Genomic DNA, 22,640 nt, shown 5'->3' on the forward strand with positions numbered 1-22,640 from the left:
ATATTCTATCACAATACGAGCAACATTTATCTTAGTTTATTTTCTACCATTAATAGGTCATATTATATTATATTATATCCTAATCTTAGGCGTTTAACATCATGCTTATGAAAGATTGACCATTAAATTAAAAATCAACTAAATATCCCCAACAATCAAGATGGAATAAATGGCAACAAACTGAGTCATTAAAAAACTTTTCCCAAAAAAGTGAGATTTTATTTTCCACAATATTCCAACTTTCAAAACAAAAAAGGAAAAGTTTAATACAGTAGTAACTTCAGCAATTAGTACAGTAAAATTACTAAAGTAAATTAAAATAATTAATTAGTTTCCCTAATTAACGCGCGTTATACACGAACTCACGTGACGCCTACTCTTTTGAACAAAGTAGGTCCCACTTTTTTCTCTCTTCTATATAAACTTCCTTCAGTCCAGCCTTTGTTTAGACAAATTAAACCCGTAATTCTCTCCATTTTTATTTTCTCACACTAAATCACAGCCGTCCGATCATTTTTCATCCTTTCTTGATACACTTTTTCTGCAATTGTGAAAAATATAAAAACGGCCTTTTGTCGTCGCATATAAACCCCTTTTTTTAGCGACGCAATTAGCTGTTTTCTTTCTCTCTGTCCTCTTTTTGCGGCTTTTGGTGTCCTGAAAAGTCCAGATTCCGGTGCTGTTCTTCCGGCTGGACACTTTACTATTGTAAGTTTTCATTATTTTTTATTATTATTTGTTAATTTAGATTCAGTATAATCGATTATCAATTATTCAATTTTGATATTCTAGATATTTTTTTTTGAATATTCTTGAATTTGGGATGTACTCTAAATCAATTCGATTCATGGGATTGAAATATTTAGCTAATTCAAAGTTTGTGTGTATATTAGAAATTGACAATATTCCATTTTGTGGTTGAGAACTCGAGATTCATCCTAATTTTTGTTTTTTTTTGCTGATTTATGAATTTGAAGTTGAAAGTGTTTCTGGGTGTTTAATTCGATTGGAAAGAATATACTCAGTACTGTTTTTATTTTCATTTTAAACAAAATAAAAAGGAGAGAAGATTGCTGGTTTATGGGCAGTTCACTGATTTTGACAATTACCTGGGTCAAAACTACTCAAAAAGTCAAGTATATTGAAAGTGGTGTTCCATGTTGTACTGAATTATTCTAAATATTAATTCACTTTTGAAAAAGTTTGATTGTTTCAAGAATTTGAAGTTTGAACTGCCTCAATTTTCTCAAATTCTTGTATAAGACGGTCTAATGGTCGTATTTGTGTTGTTTTCTTTGTTGATCTATGAAAATGGTTTATACTAATTGGTATTGCATCTTTTGGTTTGGATTTTTGCTTTGTTATTTGCAAGGTTAAGATGGTTTTACTGGTGATGTAGTAGTATACAAGAAAAGCGCCTCAGTGCTTTCTTCTAGTGGTGGGCAGTGGATCTATTGTTCTTTAAAAATGGGTTGCTTTCATTCTACTGCAAGTAGGCAATATCCTGGACATGAAGACCCGGTTTTCCTTGCTTCTCAAACTGCTTGTAAGCTCCTCCATCTATGTTGACCTTTGATCTTAATTATTATGTTGTTAATTATTATGTTTTTAATCACCCATTATTGTTGTGGGTTCCCAACTTCCCATGTTACATGATTGTATGATTGGAATAGAATAATATGATATGATTGGTGAGATTTGACCCGGATGAACTGAAATGGGTTTATACTCTTTTTCATAGTTAGTGTTAGCGAAGTCGAAGCGTTGTTCGAGCTGTTTAAGAGCATAAGCAGTTCTGTGATTGATGATGGCCTTATAAGCAAGGTATTCAATGTTACAATTTTCTTATCTGTCTTTTATTACAGTGAACCCATGTTGACATTGAGTAATTTCTCTTGTTTGTGGCCTGTATCAGTGTGTGTTTGGGATGTGAAGATTCTGTTTTTTTTTATGAATGTGAATGTTGAACTCTTCTGTAATACTGCATCATATGATGTTGATTCTGAGCTTCTACAAAAATTCCATCTCAAACTCTGATGAACATGTCTGAATTTTGGGTCTTGAACACGATTTTTACACCCAAAATTGAAAATGCTGCAGGATTTAACTGAAAATTTGATAATATACCCAAGATTCAACTAATAATTTGATTCCCTTTGCATATATACTATTGTCTGGAACTCTGGACTATTTGTGAAATTTTCTCTTACCATTTCATATATGTTTGCAGGAGGAATTTCAGTTAGCTTTATTCAAAAACAAGAAGAAAGAGAATCTATTTGCTAATCGGGTATGTTGCTAACGTTGTTGTAAAAATAAAGACACGATTCCTCCTGCTATATTCTTTCTTCTTCATCTATGATTTTAATCATTTATCTCTTATAAATTTATCATGTATGGAGCTTATGGAAAGTTAATAACTTCTCCATTTATTTGCATACAGATCTTCGATTTGTTTGATGTTAAACGGAAAGGAGTAGTTGACTTCGGTGATTTCGTGAGAGTGTTGAATGTCTTCCATCCTAATGCCTCTCAAGAAGATAAGATAGACTGTATGTCTCTTGGAATTATACAAAAATCATTAACATTATCCTTTAAACTGTATTATCTGGATTCTAGATCATGCACATCTAATAATACATGTACTTTTTGCTGTTTCAGTCACCTTTAAACTTTATGACCTGGATGGCACAGGATATATTGAGCGCCATGAGGTATATTGTTTTTTCTGTCCCTGTCCTTTTTTTTCCCGGATTTTTTTCATCTATTTAGAACATTTTATTGTTGTAATTTTCCATTCTGTGCTTAAAGGGAGCATAAGTTTCTGCGACATGGTTGTCGGTTTGTCCCTGTTATTTGGTGGTATTAGATAGACAGATTTGTCTTCAGTTGTTATTCTCTGACTTATCAATGTTGAATTGTTTGAGGTAATTGTTTCATCAAAGTTTGCTGTAGAGGTGGGGAGAGTTATGTTGGAATGTTTGGTTGATTCACTCTTTTACTTAATGTGATTTTGCTGCTGTTTTTTTTGCTACCAAGAACACTATTTCTTTTGGGCTGGTCAAAACTCATACTATGACCTATAATTGTGTGATCACTGTGTGTTACATAAGGGAGAGTGTGGACATAAACCAAATTAGTGAGAAATCTTGGTGCCTTACATTTTTTCAATCTGCTAGTTGCATTTTGTGTGATGCTTCCCGTCTCTGATTTAAGGTTGCATTGTAGTGCTTTATATTGTCCTGGTTATTAGTTCATGCGCTTGACCAGCTACAAATGCTTTGTATGATTGCGCCATTTGAGTTTTCGTTCTATGATTTATGCGCTTTTTGTTGAACATTTTTTATTTATTGTCAGGCATGTTTGTGAATACATTTTTATATTGGAATTAATTTTTTTTTTTTTTGCAGGTGAGACAAATGTTGATTGCGATTCTATGTGAATCTGAACTGAAGTTGTCAGATGAAATGATTGAAGGGATACTTGATAAGGTAAGCTCAACCCGTTGCTTCATTTGACTTGAATCAATTTTCGGTAGTGTTGCTGGGGTATTGCTGGGGACTGGGGTATTGAATCAATTTTCGGTAGTGTTGAATCAATTTGCTGGGGTATTGAATCAATTTTCGGTAGTGTTGCTGGGGTATCAATTTTCCGTAAACATACACCATATCCATAGAAATGATAGAATCACCTACTCAATTTTCTGATTTGTTTTCCTGCCACAATTTTTTTTTCTGCAACCTGGTTAACCGAAGAATGATTTATCTGAACAGACATTCAAAGAAGCCGATGTAGATCAAGACGGAAAGATATGTAGATCCGAGTGGCATCAATTCGTATCCAAAAATCCTCAATTGTTGAAAATCATGACTCTCCAATATCTCAGGTATGTCATATGTGTGATAATCTACTCTCACACTCAACATGTATACTATCTTGTTCACCAACAATTTTGAGGATGAGTTTGTCTAACTCAGTTCTATTTTCCTGGAAAACTCATGTAGGGATATCACAACGACGTTTCCTAGTTTCGTTTTCCATTCAGAAGTCGATGAAATTGCCACCTAAGCTGATAAATCCTGCTTGCAGTCCCGTTAAATTTGATTCCCGGGGCAGATTCTGCACATATAGCTAGATTCCCCTTAAATTTTTTGTTGCCCTTTATTATAAACCATTGTTGTCCCAACCACTATAGAAGAGTTGAGGTGTGCTAAAGGTAGCCTTTGCATATGGTTTTTGTGTCTTAAACTCGAGATATATGCAGTATCACACATGGTGATGGTGTGCTCTGGTTTTATTTAAACTTGTAGTTTGTTAGATTTAGAAGATGAACATCTACCTCAAAAAGGAAAAAAAAGGTACTTGTATTCATTCATTCAAAAGCAAAACAGTTTTTTCCTACTATTATCCCTTTGTAAATTATTTGTGGTTGTGCTGAAGTTGGGATTGGTAGCAACAAACATGCCATATGCAGATATGCTTAATGAGATTAATACATCATTGTCGATTATTAGCTGGAATTTCTTTTTGGTAACCTTTCTTTATCGCGATTTCTTGTCTTAATACTTGTATTAGTTTTCGTCGTGATTATTTGAGCTAGTAAAGTGACAACTATGAATGCGATTTTATTGGAAGGTGAAGTAGTTAGGTTAGTTGGAATCTATCATGTAGGTGTAATTGGTGGTTATGTACTTATGTTATGTTATGTATCATTCAAGTCAAAATTCGGTGTAGTTGGCCTAATAGTTAAAGAGGCATTATCATCAAATAGTATGATGTTTCCCTTCTGATTGAAATTCCTAGAATTAGCTCGACAAGAACATGAAAATTCTGTTTCAGCATGTGGAATTGTACACAACTAGGGCCGAACTAGGGTCTAGGGGGTCCATTGTTTGGATAAAAACCGGAATCCAACTAAATCCAAACCGTGTTACTAATTCGGATTGGATTTTTGGAATATGGATTTCCCGAATGGATCGGATTGAGCGGATACGGATACAAATAAATTGAAAAGAACGGAGTTTTTTGTTGGACTTCATTTTTATTTTCAAAAGTACACTACTTCTCCTTAATTCAAATTGGGTTTGCTACAATTACGGGGTACAAATTTGATAGGATTCAATTTTTCAATTCTGAAGTTTTATTGGATTGAATTTGGCTAGCCCGTGTTCAAATCGGACATCAGAATAGACTCTTGTACATGATTTTATCACAACTCTCAAGTCTCTGACCATACATGGTCTCTGTCCTTTTAAATATCTTAAATTGGATTAGATACCTAACACACATACATTAAAATATCTTAAATTGGAGTATTTGACATTTTTTGTATATAAATAATTGATGTAAATGTTTGTTTTCCGGTCCAGAGTTATTATATAATTAATCAATTTTGAACACACCTATTTAATCATCTAATATTCAATTTCCGTCCTATTACATATTAATATAGTATACGTTTAACATGCTAATTTTTCTAAAACATAATTAACCTATTGATTGAAATAAAATCTTATCAAAATTATTTTTAGCAGATAATTATTACGGTATGTAGTATATATTATTGTCTTAATTTAAGCATCAATATTGACACGTGTTGTTGCTATGTCTATTTTAGTACTCGGAAGTAAATACTCCACTACTCCCCTGCTATGTAATAGAGTAAGTACTCCACGGAGCAGTGGGGAGAAACGTCGTTCCGGCGGAGGAGGGAAGGGGGAATAGTGGTGGTTTTAGATTCAAGGGGGAGTGGTGGTTAGAATGGTGGCTATGGCTTATGAGGTTTCCTCTTCTCTTTTGTAAAACAAACAAGCCTAGAAAAGAAAGGATTTTGCTTCCCATTTTTCGGCATTCCCTTTCTTATTGACATTCCGTTTACCCCTTGCAAACCAAACGCCTCCTTAGTAGTATTTGTTACCCAAAAGTAATTACACTAGTGACACACTTAGAGCAACATTAAGGGGGTCTTATTTAGGACTTTTCTCATATGTCATGTCAGCTTTTACTAATATTTAATTAATTAAATTTTGTTAAGACTTCTTAAAACTCATTAAAATTTAGCTTTTCACACCTTCAAACTCATTTAAAACATCTCAAGTAATATAACATTTTAAATTTTTATTTATTTAACTAACATATTAAATCTTAAGTTGAGTCTTAATTTTTAAAGAACTCGATTTAAGACTTTGTTAAGATAAACCCATTTCAATGCTAAAAATTGATGTCTGAATCTTAAGACTAGGTGAGTCATTTGCCATGTCCGCAAAGTTAAAGTCTTTGGCATTGATGTTGCTCTAATGCGAGTCGTTCCGAGTTAATCTCGTTGATTGAGAAATTTTTCCATTCAAATGGCATTTTCGTAAATAATTAATGATTTTATTACGAAAATGCCATTAAATTTGGGTTAAAGTATAGTGACATGTCATCAAATATGGGCCACTTGTACGATCATTATTGTATTTTCATAATACATCAACAACTATATAATATACAGTCAACGGCTAACAATATACAATAAGATTTTACTAATAAACAATCCACAACTATAAATATAAAGTCAATCACTTACCAATAAACAATATTGCAGCCATAAAATATACAGTCAACGATAAGTGGTATACAATCAACACCGAATAATATGCTGTCAATAACTACAAATATACAGTCAACACCTAACATTATACCACCTACTATTTTCAAGAAAAATATTTACGAAAATGACATTTGAGTTTAACTCGGAATTTCTCCTCTAATGCTCTTACACTTAACATCCCAAAACATTGAATTTGAGTTTCATTGATGTCAAAAAATGAGTTCCTGTAATCCTGTTCGATTTTACAATCAAAAGCCAGTGAACCCTACCAAGAACCCTAAAATTTCATCACTACCAATAGCTACAAAATGCTGGCAAAATTTGCAGAATCCACATCCACAACCATGGAGGAGGAGAATAATCAATTGAGCTCCCTTCATCTCCGCGTTCTCCTTAACATGTTCTCTCTCCTAACAGTCGATAGGCGCTTTGATCAATACTTGGGGGAACGGCCCAATGGATAACCTGCAATTCTTATGCGACATTGTAGTTGAAATTCAAAGGAATTCGAAGATGAATTCAGGTTCAATTTTACAATTATTATTTAGTTCAATTTTTTTTTTCATTATACGGAGAATGAAATTCGCCTCTGATTATTCGCTATTTAGCCATTCTTCATCTCTATTGTGCTTTCTTATGATAAAAATTGCGTCTAATAAATAGCGATTAGTCATTTATTGTTGTAATTATGTGATGTTTATCCCCTTATTTTTAATCATTTTCAATGTATGATCTTATTAGGTTTTTACTTCCTGCATTTTCGATTGATCTTTATCTTCATGATTTGCTCATAATGAAGGAAATTTGTTGAATTCTGCATTTGTTGGAATGAAGCTTCACTTTTTAGATATTCAGCTAAAATTATGTGTTCAGTTTGATTAACATTTAACAGTAGGAGAACATACGTGCTGAACAAACTGATGACAATGTTGGAATTGGAGTTTGTATCCTTTGACTACCTTAGTATATGTGGAGTCAACCAGCTTATTGGAATTTGCTTGGTTCACCAGTTCTTCATCAACCTACTTAATCTGGATTACTTTCTGGAAACGGGTATAATCAGGCTGAAATTGTTAATTGATCAGAATCAGTAAAAATAATCACTCAAAATAAACATTCCCATGGAAATAGGTCAGATATGTGTTTTTTCATGCCTTTTTCTATCTATTTCACGCCTTGTTTGGAAGAATTATATTTTACCTCCTTCTAGTATAGCTGACTGTCGCCATTACTAACAAGATACCTGAATGCCGTAATGCTGTGAGGAAAGGAGCTTTCCTTAACATTAGAAATTGTTTTGGCATTCATTTTGGTCTTGCTTTATTCATCAATTGAACAATATCACCACAGCAGAGCCTGTAATGAGGCTTCTGATTGGAGAACATAGACTAATCTTTCCTTCTCGTAATTATGAAACACCTTCTCGTAATTATGAAACAGGGCTAAGTTTAGAGCAACACATATTTAGTTATTTTTTATCCCCTGGAAAAAACAGTTACAGTTGCATATTCAGTAGAGTTGAAGGGAAAGATCCGGTCTAATATTTGATATACAATTATACATGGAAAATGGAAAGGAACTTGCCTTATTTAGTTTATTGATTAACTTGTCCCGTCACATGAAACCTTTTTCTTGCCTTCTTTCATCTGAAGGTTGATGAAACATGAAGTAACACTTGTTGCATTAAGCATTGAACACTCTGGAGCAACTATTTACTCCATTCAATATGCTACTTCCTATTTCTCATGCTTTCAGTACCTGCTGTAAAAAGTTTTAAAGCTTATTGTTTATATTAGTAAGTTACATCATGGATTCGTAAATTTAATTTTGCAGTAAATTTATTAATGTCCTGCTCCGGTTCTCAGAAATTCAACAAGCCCGTTGATATATTGTTCCTCCTGCAGCTTATGATCACCAAAAATTTCTGCAGCCTGCTTAGCTCGAGCCTTAATCTTCCGTGCTTCATCTCCTACCATGGCTTGTTTCAGTGCGGAAGCTATGTCATCTCTGGTATATGACCCATCTTCTCTTCTGTCTACTTCAATACCCAAACCTTTCTCTACTATCATCCTTGCATTTAGCCCTTGATCAATAATAAATGGTAACAATACAAGATTATGCCCATGTTCTAGTGTCTCTATAATTGAACCCCACCCAGAATGAAACAATGAGCCTCCAACTGAGGGATGAGCCAAAACTTTGAGCTGTGGTGCCCACCCGAGGCACACGGTCCCCTTTCCTGATGTCCGATCCACAAAGCCCGGTGGTAAAGCTTCAGAATCATCAACAGCCCAAGTGGGTTTTCTTAAAGCCCATATGAATGGCAACTGTGCTAACTCTAGTCCATAAGCAATCTCATAAACTTCATCTTTAGTGAGTTTATACTCACTCCCAAACCCTACATAGATAACCGATCTATTGCTCTGTTGATCAAGCCATTTGAAGACTTCAATCCATGTTTCATCTGTGTTTTCTTCTTTCTTCTCTACTTTGGGTGGTGGGAGCAGCCCGACTGGCACCACGGGCTTGTTAATGAGTTTCTGATATAGATCGATGTATTCACCTTCAAACTCTCTGCAACTACGCACTCCTACTGCATCACATCCCTTGATCATGGTAGCCAACCTTTCAGCATCTGATATCCCGGATTCATTCTTGTTGTATATCCCAGGGTGGAACCCTGCTGCCTCATAACCACGGAAAGCAACTGATGGAGGGAAGATTCCTCCTCCCCAGGGAGGCGGGGTTGTCAAACTATCTGGTGTTGGTCTAACTTTCTTCCGACCTTCCTCCGAAAGGTACTCCGGTGGACCCACAAAACTCAGGGTGGTGGCCGTGTAGACGGAGAAGAACATGAGCTGGATATGGCATTCCCGAGCAAGATCAGCCATCCGGTGACCTATGATGTCAGATATTATCCAATCAATTGACCGACTTGAAACAAATTTCTTGATAGGCTCATATAGGAGATCATAAGCCACTTTTAGGTATGGGATTTCATGAAACTGTATGTCAACTGTGGCCTCGGCTCCTTCCGGAACACCACCACCATCAGGAGTTGTTGGTAATGGGATGCTTACATATTCTACAAGGGAGTTTAATTCTGAAGGGATATTAGGAAGCCTCTTAATGTTTTTTGGGGTTGATATGTAAGAAATTCGCACACCTTTTTTAGCCAGGGCTATGGCAAGCTGGTAGAACGGGATCATGTGGCCGAAAGCTGACCATGGAAACACTACTACATGAAGATCACTAATGTTTCTCTCCATTGAAATCTCTACTGACTTGGTTTCCCTGGGTATGAAGGATTGAAGGTAGCTTCTTTCTCTCTTTTTTATGAAAGGTTCATATAACTTATGTGAATTTGATTTTAAATTTGTTTGGATTTTGTTAATAGAAGATTATTGTTTGGTGCATGTTTTTAAGGATTTGGTTCATGATTCAAGGATTATGAAAATGATGAAAAGGCAAGCTGCTTGTTGATTAGTATAATACTGAGACTAATAGACTATTCTATGTGGAATGAAAAAATATTATATCATAAAAGAATACATTCCACTAGAGATGCTTTAGCCTTTTGGTCTAAATTCAAGCTTGATGGCTAAACAATAAGTATTTGATTTATAATTATAAATGGAAAATGGGAAGGAACTTACCTAATTTAGTTTGCCTTTTTCATCTGAAGGTTAATGAAACATGAAGTAAGACTTGTGGCATTAAGCATTAAACAATCTAGAGCAATTATTTTCTCCATTCAATATGCTACTTCCTACTTTGTATTTGTTTTGCTTGCAGTACTGCTAAAAAAAGAGTTCTAGAGCTTATTGTTTATATTATGAAACGAACTAAAAAGAAAAGTGTAAAAATCATTATGAAATGGATATACTCCGTAGTACATAGTGAATAAGTGATAGTTACTTTTGGAAAAGTTAGTTGTGGTCGTTGGACTTTGTTAGAATAATGCCTTGAATTAGTCAAGCTCCTTATTGCAACGCCCCAATACGGGGATCTCCGTAAATCTCTAGGCCATAACCTAGTTGTATTATGTCTGTACCCCTCAAGATCAATATAACTTTCCCCCCCTCTGCCTTGTGGACGTAGCTAACACATTATTAAATTTAATTTTTCTTTGCTCCAGTTATAACAGACTTGATTTTTTAGCCTCTTAATGTTTCTTGGGGTTGATATGTAAGACACTCGACACCTTTTTTGGCCAGGGCTATGGCGAGCTTGTAGAACGGGATCATATGGCCGAAGGCTGACCATGGAAGGACTACTACATGAAGATCACTAACGTTTCCACTCTCCATTGTAACTTCTGTGAAGAACTGAGTTAGCTTTGTTGGAAGTTTTGCGGTGGAGTTTCTGTATGTCAATGGCAAGTACAACTTTATATGAAGGATTGAAGGTAACTCTTTTTATTTTATTTATATTGTTAACATATAAAAGGTTTATGTAAATATAAATTATGCAAAATTTAACTATAAATTTATTTGCATTTTGTTAATGGAAGATTATTGTTTGATGAATGTGAAAGGATTTGGTACACGATTCAAGGATTATAAAATTCATGGAAAGGCAAGCTGCATGTTGATTACTAAGTACTTGATTAGTACTCCCTCCGTTTCTTTTTGTTTGTTACGTATTTTTTTTTGGGTGTTTCACAATATTTGTTACGTGGGAGAATATTTCCTTTTATAAAACTTATTATACTATCATTTTTTGTGCCATCTTTTAATTTTAATTGGTCTAATTTTTTCAACTCATTAAATGTCTTTGCAATTTCCAAGTATGTTAAATTATCAATTTTTGTGCTTTTCCATTATTGGTTTATTTTGATAAATAAAACAATCTTATTGGTTGTTGTAATGATTAGTGGATTGAAGTTTTACTTAGGTTTATTTTTTAAATAAAAAAAAATCTTTATTATACGTTAATAAACGTGCAAAAGTTCAAATGTAACAAACAAAAAGAAACGGAGGAGTATAACACTGAGACTATTCTATGATTTTTTTTAAAAAAATATCACAAGTTTACCGATTTCATCAAAGATGTTGTTCAACTCGAGATGTATTAGCCTTTTGGGTTGAAATTCAAGCTTGATGGCTAAATAAATATTGACTTATATGGCCGTTTAGCCGCAATGAAGACTTATTGTGGTGTTCAAAAGCGGGTACAGGCTAATAGATTAGCAAAGATGTGTAGAACTGATGTAATAGCTAGTTATGACCTAGTATTTCTTGAACAATTCCCGGAGTTTGTTTCGGATGTTTTGATGGAGGATAGACCTACATGAACTCTCTTTTGTGTAATTTGTAATTTGTAACTCTTTAATTATTTATCTAAGATCATTGTTGGGTTAGAAGTGGAAAATGGGTCATTCATATCGGACTTCACTTGACTAGTCATACGTATTGCTCCGTACATGGCGCAAATTCTGTGCATGGAAAACATGGAGGTGGCGCACAGAATTTGCACCGTGGACATGGGAGCCATGCAAAATTCCTGTGCAACTCCCATGTCCACTATGCAAATTCCGTGCGCCACTCCCATGACCACTATGCAAAGTCCGTGCGCAGGAAGTTTATTTGAAACAATCTAGAAAAACTATGTATATACAAAAAATACAATATTTTTGAGTACTATCCAAACGGATTCGATGCATTGACAAGATTTAATAAGCATTGCTATCATTGTTACAAAGAAAATTGCTCAAAAAGCAGAAACAATTTTATTTTATTTATTTATTTATTTTTTTACAGAATCTCTATTATATAAGTGAAGAGGTGAGATTATTTTAATAAATCCAATTTTGGTGTCTCCTTGGATAACTAAAATATATCCACACTTATAGAATAGAGAATATAATGACAGCTTACCGGAAAAGTTCAAAGAAGCATTTTAATCAATTTAGCTGCTTAATTAAATCTTACTATTTTAATCAATCTGTTTAATATTCTTTATATGTTATTTCAGGTTTAAATATAATAAGACAAATCGGTTTCTTATATTCGCACGTATCGCGTGCATATAAGACTAGTTACAAATAAGCCAACGAGTACAAATTTCACCTAATAATTGTCACTGGATTCGCACGCATCGCGTGCATATAAGACTAGTTACAAATAAGCCAATGAGTACAAATTTCACCTAATAATTGTCACTGAATTCGCACGCATCGCGTGCATATAAGACTAGTTACAAATAAGCCAACGAATATAAATGGTTCTTAATTGTTACTTGTTGGTTTTGGACCTGTATACACTAAATACAATCACATATTCACATTTCGTGATTCATGTGTGGCTCATTAGTCACAATCACATTTTAAGTCTTAGAAACTCTTTTACTAGAACGTGTAATGTGGACCATGTGGTTGGTCCAAGCTCAATTAGCTGTGGCCCATTCTACAGGTTCCGGCCCATACAATATTTTAAAGTACAAAACTGCATCATGCAGGATTTCTTTTATTAGCGTAGTTTTAGGTTTATGAATTCACTAATTATGCAATTATTACTTCCTCCATTTCAACATAATAGCACCATTTTTTAATTTCATGTTTTCCATCACATAACTTTGACTACCAATATTAATAATACGGAATATTAGTTTTTATTTATTAGTAAAAACCTATGGTCAAAATAAGATAAGTGAATAGTACACGGTGTCAAAAGTAACGAAAATGATAAAGGTCGCAACATGCGACTTTTAAGCCGTGTCACAATGATAGACATGACATGCTTACGTGTCATTATTTAAATTGGAAACTAAAATATTTAACTTATATAACCTATTATACATATTTCAAAAAAAAGTAGGGAAATCTTAATATTCTAATTTGTTTCCTTTTTTTATCTCGAATACCTTATTTACATATTTTCATAGTAAAAATATTGTATTGATAGTAAAAATAATCTGATGACGCATACCTTACGTGACACCTATGTGTACCAATTAAATTCCGACAGGTAAGATTGCGACAACTAAATGTTGTCGCAACTTGCAACCTTTATCATCACCCCAAAAGTCAAAATAGTACAAGTATTTTTATACGGAGGAAGTATTAATTTAGAATTGTCTGGAAAAGAGTTACGCCTTGATCTACTTTATTAATGTTTGATTTGTGTTCAATATTTCCACTTATAGTGTGTAATGGTTTATTTACATATAATCCATACGTGATTTAGAAATATTGTATTGTTTTACATTTAAGAATAAGATGAGAGAACGACTAAATGATAAGTTTAATTAGATATTCCAACTATCATCGATTGTTTGTAGGACGAAGTTCTGTAGGTTTTATCATATGTGACATGTATTAATTAATTGTAAGATACTTTATTTAGTCCATATGTTATTCAAAAGGTCTTGCGCGCACAAGGTGTACAATAAATTTATTGTAAACCAAGATAACTTTTACCCATTTTTTCGTAACTTTAACCTAGTTTTGATTAACTTTTATATTAGTAAAAAAATGTTGATAGAAATGATTAAATTATTAATTTTATACATTATTAGTGGTTTCGAAGAAATATGTTTTTACTGAAATGAAAAAATTTATCACCAAAAATTAGATAACATTTACATATATAAGCTTAACTTTAAACATTTTGAGTTAACTTTTACTCCGGTGTACAATATTTATTGTACACCCTTTGTAAATAAGAATTTGTGTATGCTACTAGCCTAGAGACTATTCCAAGATAAGAAGCCAGATCAGAATCCCTCACATTTTTACACATTTTTTTGGGGGGAGATGAAGTAAACGTCCACTACTAAAGATTTGCGATCTCTTAATTACAAGGTAAAAGTCGTACCTTAGATCGATCTCACTTGGTCAAGGCAACTCTCAAATCACAAATGGATCCTTCGATAAATTAAATCGAAAATGATAAAGGTCGCATGTCGTGTCACAATAATGATATGGCATGCTTATGTGTCATGATTTTAATTGGAAATTATAATATTTAATTAACTTATATAATCTATTATACATGTTTCAAATAACGGTAGAAAAATCTTAATATTCTAATTTGTTTCCTTCTTTATATCGACTACCTTATTTATATATTTTCATAGTAAAAATATTGCATTGATAGTAAATATATTATGATGACGCATAGCTTACGTGGCGCCTATATGTACCAATTAAACTACGACACGTAAGATTGCGACAACTAAATGTTGTTGCAACTTGCGACCTTTATCATCGCCCAAATTAAATAACCTTCTACAATGGAAATTGTGTGAAAATATCACTTGGAAATAAACATAAATTGACATAAAAACATAAATTGGAATAAGTGGGGCATTATGGGTGGGATACATGTAGTAAGTGTGAGTACATTTGTAATAGTGCTTTCCAAAAAGTACATTTGCTTCGTCGGAAATTGATTTAATTTAATAAAATGTCCGAACTATCTTCTCTTCACAAAAAAAGAAGAAAAAGAAAAAAAAAAGTGGGGCATTATAGGAAAAGGTTATATGCAAAAACTATATTGAGAAATATTATGAAGCATATGATGAAATTTCATTGATCAACCTCTTCTGTAAGCTAGAAGAATCAACCAACTTCCTATCATCAACCTGAAAAATACGAAATAGTATTAATATTTTACGTTTGAAAATTTATTTAAGTGGTCAGATAATATAAAACGAGTAATTATTGACAATAATACCTGACAATGAATGACGTACACCATTCTTTGGTTAACTTTAGAGTAGGCACAATCAACAACATTAAGGCCTTGTTCAAGTTGTAACACTTTGAACACATTTGATAAAGGAAATACTTCCCCCTCTTTAGCCGTGACATTAATTTCGATCTCTAACTCATTCGACGAAGCCTTAATCTTCACATAATTCTCATTAGAAGAAGGATTAATACTACTAATGACGGTTGAAGATGGTCCAACATCATTTGGCATTTGATTAGATAAAAATTTCTCAAGCTTTTCTCTCTTATGTTGAAGTTCCTTAACATTTTTCTCCAAATCTTTGATGTAATTTGTTGCCTCTTCTATATTGTCACATACTGAGGATTCCCCCTGAAAAAGGAAAATTACACTATATATAGACAGAATTTGATCACATATTTTCGATACCAACCTTTTAATACTTTATAAAGACCAACTAAGCTAGAATTGAAAAGTAACTATAAATCAATAAGTATGTAGCTAATATAAATTACTTCAAATTCAATTAACTATAAAAGAAACAAAAAATCCTTTGATTAAATGACCGAGTAATAATTATAATAAGACATGAGAAATTATGACGACATATTTGTAATTTATATTGTCATTGTGACTTACTCAAATAAAATATACGAAGTATATAAAGTAATAAGGCTTATGAAAAAAATTAATTAATTTATAGAGTAATCAGAAAGTACCTCAACATAATCACGAGGGAGGAGAGAGAGGAGAGAGGAATAAAGTTGGTCAGACATTTTTATTCTTTGCCTGAACTCCTCTTTGTCCTCCCTTTCTTTTGATCCATTTATAGCACAAAATCGATGCCAACATAATTTTCTTAAGATTTTTTTAATATTATTATTTCAAGTTTAAAAGTAAAAAAAAATGAGTATGTAATTAACTTCAACATCAAAGTTTAGTACTCCCTCCGTCTCAGAATAGTCGTTACACTTATCTTTGCACAAAGTTTTAGTGATAAGTGGTTGTTTGGTTATCAATTGTTATTTTATTCAAAAAGTAAATGTGATAGGAGTTAGTGGAGTATTTTTTTAATTGAATGAGAGAGGGTGTGGGGACAAAAAAAATTTAGTGGGAAGAGAAACAATATAATAATTGTGGGGTCATTCCTAATTTAGAAGTGTAACAACTAATCTGGGACGGACGAAAAAGGAAAGTGTAACAACTAATCTGAGACGGAAGGAGTATCTTTTTACTAAAATTATTCTATTTGTATAAAAAGTTAAAAACCATGTGATACTTACTCCATAGTTTTACAAATACGTATCAAATCAAATCAATTCAATTATTTAACAAACTTTTCGTACCTACTTTGTAAATGAATGTTATATTAAACAGTAATTGGACACGTACTTTTTTTTTGGGTTAGTTTATACAAGTAATTTTTTTTTTTTTTATGGGAATGAGAATTGATCCTAGGATCACCTGGAATCGGGATAAAAACTCTAACCAACATAACTGAGCTATCCATCACTCTCTATACAAGTAAATTTTATCATTGTTCCAAAAGATATTGTTTTTTTGTTTTTGTTTTAGCATTTAAAGAAATCAATGAGTAGTTGTATGGAGGGTATTTGGGGAATAGTCTTAGCTAACCATCGTTCCCTTGATGTTACTCCTCGTGTACACGTAGACACTTTGTCCTTAAATTAATATATAAGCTCGTTTTTTTCCTGAAAAAAATAGAGTGATCTCTAGAACGTCCATCGTCCCTCAGACTATCAAGTTAGAATTATCCTTTCTATTGGGAGAAAGTCCAGAGAATCAGAAAAGTTAATTTTTTTTGTGTGTTACACCCGGTTCATCCTTAGGGCTAATCCGAATTCGATGCAAATTTTGGGTGAATAGGTTTCAGTCCCCTCCCAGTTGTTTTTGTGGGAGATCGAACACGCGGTCCGCCCTACCAAATTCAGCCCAATCACCACTAAACCAACATATAATTGACTCTTTATTACAATTGGTTCAGCCTCAATCACCACTGAACCAACATAATAGTACTACCACAACTACGTTTAAGAGTAAGTAGCTTGATTAAGACAAATAGCTTGATCACCGCCAATTGTATTTGGTCAATTTCTGATAATTAGGTCACGATTAATTTGGGCTTGAACGGCTGGATCAAGAAATTGTTTTTAAATTTGATATGTATTTTTTATTTGTATTTGTTTTTGTATTTGTTAGTTTTCAAACCATCACTAAATGAGTGACTCTTACATAATTCTATCCTAAAATCAAAGACGTGGCTATTGTTACAAGCCTAGGACACATTGAGCATCAAGTTCTTTTGGCCATTCGTGTAAATGAAAATGACAAGGAATCAATTCAAGATGGCCTCTTTTACTACGTGAAAAACGTGTGTGGACAACTTGTGTTACAAATTATAACTTATTCCACCGATTTTCTTTACTTATTTTTTAAGGGTTGGGGTCATGATTGAATAGGTTGGTGGACTAGTGGTGCTTAATTGACTCATATGACCCAACCCTATGACTTATAGCAAAATATCAAAACTTTAATTCATAAATTTTTATTAATTATAATTATTCCATACGAATTTGTAATATAATGCATGTACGTTGCGCTTAGACCTGTTAAACGGGTTGGTGGGGTCGGGTTGTAAAAAATTATTTTTGGGTTCGGGTTGAATCGGGTCGGTCACTTTCGGGTTCGGGTTTACAAATGCTTGTTCAAGACCCAGAACTTTCGGGTTCGGGTCGACCCAACGGGTTGAGAGATTTTAAAACGCGCATTATTTTTCATTAATTTAGGTGATAACTATATAAAATATGGGCACAAATCAACAAATTATCCTACGAAAGTTTATATTTAGTTAAATTCAACCATAAAATGGCGTATAATTCAAATTAAAATCATATTACACACAACAATTGATATTATCGGGTCTAGCAAACATCATTGAGCTACTTACAAATAATTGATATTAGGAGGGCTAGCAAACATCATTGAGCTAAATGCTAATGAACTTTAATTAATATATTTCCTATGATCATAAAGGATAAATACATAAACAATAACTTGATAATTGGTACAACAAATCGTTAGACCGTCTCTCCGAAAAGGCTGTATGTTCCAGCGATATGTGCGAGAGATGTCTCACAGTGCAAGATCTTCCCAACGATGGTAGTTTTGATGAAGGAATACCTCTTTTTGATTCAATTTGTTATGTATTTGTTAAATTCGATTTCTGTTGTAGATGTCGTATAACTTTCTATAAGGAATTGTTTTTACATTCAAAAAAACATAAACAATAACTTACTATATCTTTTTAAGGTAAGAAAGATAATATATATTAGAAGTGTCTTCGAGGGCCAGTGTACTTCAAAACATAGTTGTCTGATACGGGGTACAACCGTATCAACAAAATGATTTGTTCTCTTAAAAATAATAGTACTTCATACTAGAATAATAATAGTACATCCGTTACTGAAAGTTTTTTACGCAATTTCCGTTTTAGTCCGTTAAGTTCCTGAAAGTTCTTTACAATCTACTTTATTCCACTTTTACTTTCATTTGGCCCACCATAACTTACCCACTCACAATACCTTAATACTTCCCCCGTTCCTAAATACGTGTCCACTTTGGACATGTACACGGTAATTAATAAAATTGAATGGTGTATAAGAGGTAATGATTGGGAATGTTTTTTTTTGGGAAAGGAAAAAATAGATAATTGTTTATTGATAAAGTATAAATAAAAGTGGAGGTGGTGATTGAAAAGTGGGAAAAGTGTAGTATGTGTAAGAAAAGGTAATAATGATGTATATAAAAGTGGGAAAAGTGTATGGAAAAGTGGGAAAAGTGTATAGAAAAGTGGGAAAGGTGTATGTCCAAAAACGGAAAGTGGACACATAAAAGGGAACGCCATAAATGGGAACTGGACACGTATTTAGGAACGGAGGGAGTATTAATTTTCAACCACTCACATTGTTGGAAATTATAGCCACTCATTTTCCATTTGTAATTACCCCATCATCACTTGTTCACCAAAATTCCTTAATTACCGTACAAATAGTAAGTATAAATATCATTTAGGAACATAGGTAATATATGATAATTAGTACTACGCACATTTTTCAGTTGCTTCCATTTTTTTTTTTTTTTTACAAGTAAGAAGAAATCCTCGCAACCGTCCCACAAGTATAGGGCCCACATTTATTAAAATAAAAATAATAAATCACACTATTAGTTACTTTTTTATCTCCTTCCACAAGGCCCGCTCAATGTTCATTACTTAGGTCTTGTTCTCTTCAATTTATAGAACCTTATTTCCATATCATATATGTCCAGGTTAGTTCGGATAGGTTTCAATAAGGTCCTATAATTTCCAATAAGATACTATAAGGTTTAATAAGGTCATATAAGTTCCAATAAGATCGTATAAGTTTCTATAAGTTATTAAATAAAATATGTAATATTATGATTACTTGAGTTGTTACATTAAATACACCATATTTATGTTATTATATTAAAATTCTTTGTGATCACTAATTGAAGTTAATAATGATCAATTATTCGTAAGTATTAATTAATACGGTTTTTTCATGAAATACCCCCGAGGTTTGCAAAAACGCACCAAATACCCTCGCGTGTTTCGATTCACATAATATACCCCTATTTTTTTCCAAGTTTGCACCAAATACCCCTAAACTGACCTTCCGTTAGTCCTCCGTTAAGTCGTGTTTATAATTCACAGAATACCCCTATTTATAAACCTATTGCACAATATACACCTATTTTGAAACTAAGTTGCACCAAATACTCAAACTGGTTTTAAACTGCAGAATTTGATTTCCACAAATTGTTCACCTAATTAATCAAATTAATCAACCTAAAAGTTAAACATAAAACAAAAATAGAAGTAATAATCAAAGAAAATTGAAATGATCAAACAACAAATCCAATAAGAAATTGATTGAATTGAATTATATTGTTGGTGTACATATCGATCAGTGCATTAGTCAAGTTTAAAACTCCACCACCAAATCAATGCGATTTTTTGGTGTAGTATTTACAGGTCAGGCGCTTAGAATGAATGATTAACTTCATTCGTATTAACCTTTTAAACTTATAGGAGCTACCTGTCGTCAATCCTAATCTTCTAGCTCTTTCCCAAAACTCCACCAAATCAGTTGCAATGCTACCGATCAAATTCCATGTCAAGTTCCCAATTTTACCACTTCAATATTTATGAAACAAATGGGTCCCAAGTACTATACCAGCAAGTCAGCAACATCTAAGTACACTCTACAGTCTACACCAACAAAATAATGGCAACAACCAATTTTTCAAATGACAGATTAGTTAATTCCTCTGAATCTCTGGTTGTTTGTCACCAAATTTTTTATCAGGACTTGGTGCCATGTATTCCAGTTACGCTTATGAAGGAACAGATTGAAGTGTGGAGAGGACCGAACCATGAACCTGTGGGGAATGGAACTTTTCTTTCAGCGCGGGAGTCCGTTGAGAATTCCATCAAAAATTTGGTTTGGGATTCTTGAGGACACGAGCTTGTGTACGGAGTTGCTACAAGTTCAAGGGAGATCTGGGAGCAGTTTAGTATTTGCTTAATGTCACAGAAACTCAAGTGGTGGATCGAGCTGGGCTAAAATACCCGACCCAGCCAACACAAGAGCAACCACCCGCGCCAGCAAACCTATCCGTGGATGCGAAAGACCACCCAGATTCCACCACCCCCGTCGCATCCATCAGCAACCACCACCCTACTGTCGTAGCCATCAACAACCCCCTCCCAGCCAACACACCGCCGCGAAACTTCCGCGCCACCGGAGAATCGACAACCTTCCCAATGCGGCCACCGGAAAACGACCACCCTCCGCGAAGCCAAGTCGACCACCATCAGCATCTGATTTAAGTGATCCTCCGGATCACTGCCGGCGACCAGAGATCGGCCTCCGCCGGCGAGGAGAGAGAAATAAAAAAATATGAGATCCGACGGATCTACCCAGAATTACTGGGTTTCGAGTAGGTTGAAGCTTGAAGAACAGGGGAGAGGAGAGAGAAATAGAAGAATATGAGATTTTTTTTTTTTTTGAGTTTCTGCCAAAGGGAAGGTAAGTAAATGGGGGTCATAACACAATTAAGGGCAAAATAGTAAAACTCCACTAACGGTAGACTAACGCCGTTAACTGTTAGGTGCATCTCATGAACAGTACGGATAAATAGGGGTATATTATGTGAATCGAAACACGCGAGGGTATTTGGTGCGTTTTTGTAAAGCTCGGGGGTATTTCATGAAAAAACCGTAATTAATATGTTATTATTAATTTGTTATCAATATAATTTTAAGGGAAAAACTTACTTTTAAATATTACCTGTACATCACAAATCAATTGACGATCTTTTTTATGAGACATACAACAAATAACATGCACGTAGTAATCACAACGTTTTGCAACACCGCCTGTAAATATTTAGAGGTATCATATTTTTTTTCTTAATAATAATGATACTTATATAGCTTATCAATTGATTGCTTCAATCACCAGAGCATAAATTTTGGATAATTATTTTCAATATTCTAATGGTTAAAATGGTTTAGTAATAATCTAATAAACTTTAAATAAAGTCTAATAAGGTTTAATAAGATCTTATAAGGTCATATAAGGTCCAATAAAGTGTTATAAGTTCCTATAAGGTCTTATAGTTTCTATAAGGTCCTACGGAGTATAAGTTAAGATAAATTTAGATAAGTTACTATAAGTTCAGGCCTTATAAATTTAGATAAGTTCATGCCTTATAAGTTGAAGAGAACACAACCTTACTGTGAACTCAGTATTTTACAATTTATATGCTTCATATATGCAATTAGCATGTACATTTATTCCTATTTATTAAAAAAATATACTCCATATCTATTTTGAAATTGGGTCAATTTTCATATCTGTGAACCAAGTCATCAAAATCATCACTTAGCCACCCAAATATATAAGACGGTCATCCTTACACCGTAAAAGAAGTGTATCGTTGACTTGGTATGTAATTCGTTTTACAAAAGGTCTTGCGTGCACAAGTTGTACAATTAATTTATTATGCACCAACATAACTTTAATCCAGTTTTCTTTAACTTTTACTCAGTTTTATCTAACTTTTATACTATTAAAAAAAATTAATAGATAAACATTTTAAAGTGTTAAATGATTAATTTTATACTTCCTCCATTTTTTTTTATTATTGCACCGTTTTCCTTTTTCGGAAGTTGCATATTAATTGCACCATTTCCTTTTTTGGCAACTTTACCTACATGAAATGACATTTGTATCCTTATATGGGTGGTGGGGACCAAACCCCACTTG

General features: G+C 33.4%; 3 protein-coding genes across 5 annotated transcripts; 1 reads left to right on the forward strand and 2 right to left on the reverse strand.

Annotated features, from left to right (window-relative positions):
• Window positions 1–446: 446 nt before the first annotated feature.
• LOC110781767 (calcineurin B-like protein 1) lies at window positions 447–4,520 on the forward strand. 2 transcript variants are annotated; one of them, XM_021985817.2, is made up of 9 exons: window positions 448–708; window positions 1,373–1,546; window positions 1,742–1,824; window positions 2,231–2,290; window positions 2,444–2,552; window positions 2,662–2,714; window positions 3,411–3,491; window positions 3,774–3,886; window positions 4,005–4,520. In XM_021985817.2, the coding sequence occupies exons 2-9, from the start codon at window positions 1,468–1,470 to the stop codon at window positions 4,066–4,068; spliced, it is 642 nt and encodes a 213-aa protein (XP_021841509.1). In that variant the 5' UTR covers window positions 448–708; window positions 1,373–1,467; the 3' UTR covers window positions 4,069–4,520. The 2 variants fall into 2 exon arrangements, with proteins under 2 accessions (XP_056687516.1, XP_021841509.1); XM_056831538.1 differs by lacking the exon at window positions 1,742–1,824 and having other exon boundaries at window positions 447–708.
• A 3,627-nt stretch (window positions 4,521–8,147) lies between these two features.
• Window positions 8,148–10,100, reverse strand: LOC110781306 (UDP-glycosyltransferase 91C1-like). Its single transcript, XM_021985522.2, has one exon. It carries the CDS (start codon window positions 9,859–9,861, stop codon window positions 8,434–8,436), a length of 1,428 nt encoding a protein of 475 aa, XP_021841214.2. The 5' UTR covers window positions 9,862–10,100; the 3' UTR covers window positions 8,148–8,433.
• A 4,734-nt stretch (window positions 10,101–14,834) lies between these two features.
• LOC110781443 (transcription factor bHLH120) lies at window positions 14,835–16,110 on the reverse strand. 2 transcript variants are annotated; one of them, XM_021985622.2, is made up of 3 exons: window positions 15,987–16,110; window positions 15,271–15,639; window positions 14,835–15,178 (listed from the first exon to the last, which is right to left on the reverse strand). In XM_021985622.2, the coding sequence occupies exons 1-3, from the start codon at window positions 16,041–16,043 to the stop codon at window positions 15,101–15,103; spliced, it is 504 nt and encodes a 167-aa protein (XP_021841314.1). In that variant the 5' UTR covers window positions 16,044–16,110; the 3' UTR covers window positions 14,835–15,100. The 2 variants fall into 2 exon arrangements, with proteins under 2 accessions (XP_021841314.1, XP_056687689.1); XM_056831711.1 differs by having other exon boundaries at window positions 15,271–15,658; window positions 15,987–16,056.
• Between the last annotated feature and the right edge of the window lie 6,530 nt (window positions 16,111–22,640).

The sequence above is a fragment of the Spinacia oleracea genome, chromosome 6, assembly GCF_020520425.1.
Source record: "Spinacia oleracea cultivar Varoflay chromosome 6, BTI_SOV_V1, whole genome shotgun sequence".
Taxonomy (NCBI): domain Eukaryota; kingdom Viridiplantae; phylum Streptophyta; class Magnoliopsida; order Caryophyllales; family Amaranthaceae; genus Spinacia; species Spinacia oleracea.

What these genes read in the sequence shown, in the direction of transcription:
- LOC110781767 (XM_021985817.2), top strand. Translation starts at nt 1,468, where the DNA reads ATGGGTTGCTTTCATTCTACTGCAAGTAGGCAATATCCTGGACATGAA. An exon ending in ATGATGGCCTTATAAGCAAG is followed by an intron (nt 1,825 to 2,230) that starts GTATTCAATGTT and finishes ATATGTTTGCAG; the next exon opens with GAGGAATTTCAGTTAGCTTT. An exon ending in TCAAGAAGATAAGATAGACT is followed by an intron (nt 2,553 to 2,661) that starts GTATGTCTCTTG and finishes TTGCTGTTTCAG; the next exon opens with TCACCTTTAAACTTTATGAC.
- LOC110781306 (XM_021985522.2), bottom strand. Translation starts at nt 9,861, where the DNA reads ATGGAGAGAAACATTAGTGATCTTCATGTAGTAGTGTTTCCATGGTCA.
- LOC110781443 (XM_021985622.2), bottom strand. Translation starts at nt 16,043, where the DNA reads ATGTCTGACCAACTTTATTCCTCTCTCCTCTCTCTCCTCCCTCGTGAT. An exon ending in TCCCTCGTGATTATGTTGAG is followed by an intron (nt 15,640 to 15,986) that starts GTACTTTCTGAT and finishes TTCCTTTTTCAG; the next exon opens with GGGGAATCCTCAGTATGTGA. An exon ending in TGTACGTCATTCATTGTCAG is followed by an intron (nt 15,179 to 15,270) that starts GTATTATTGTCA and finishes CGTATTTTTCAG; the next exon opens with GTTGATGATAGGAAGTTGGT.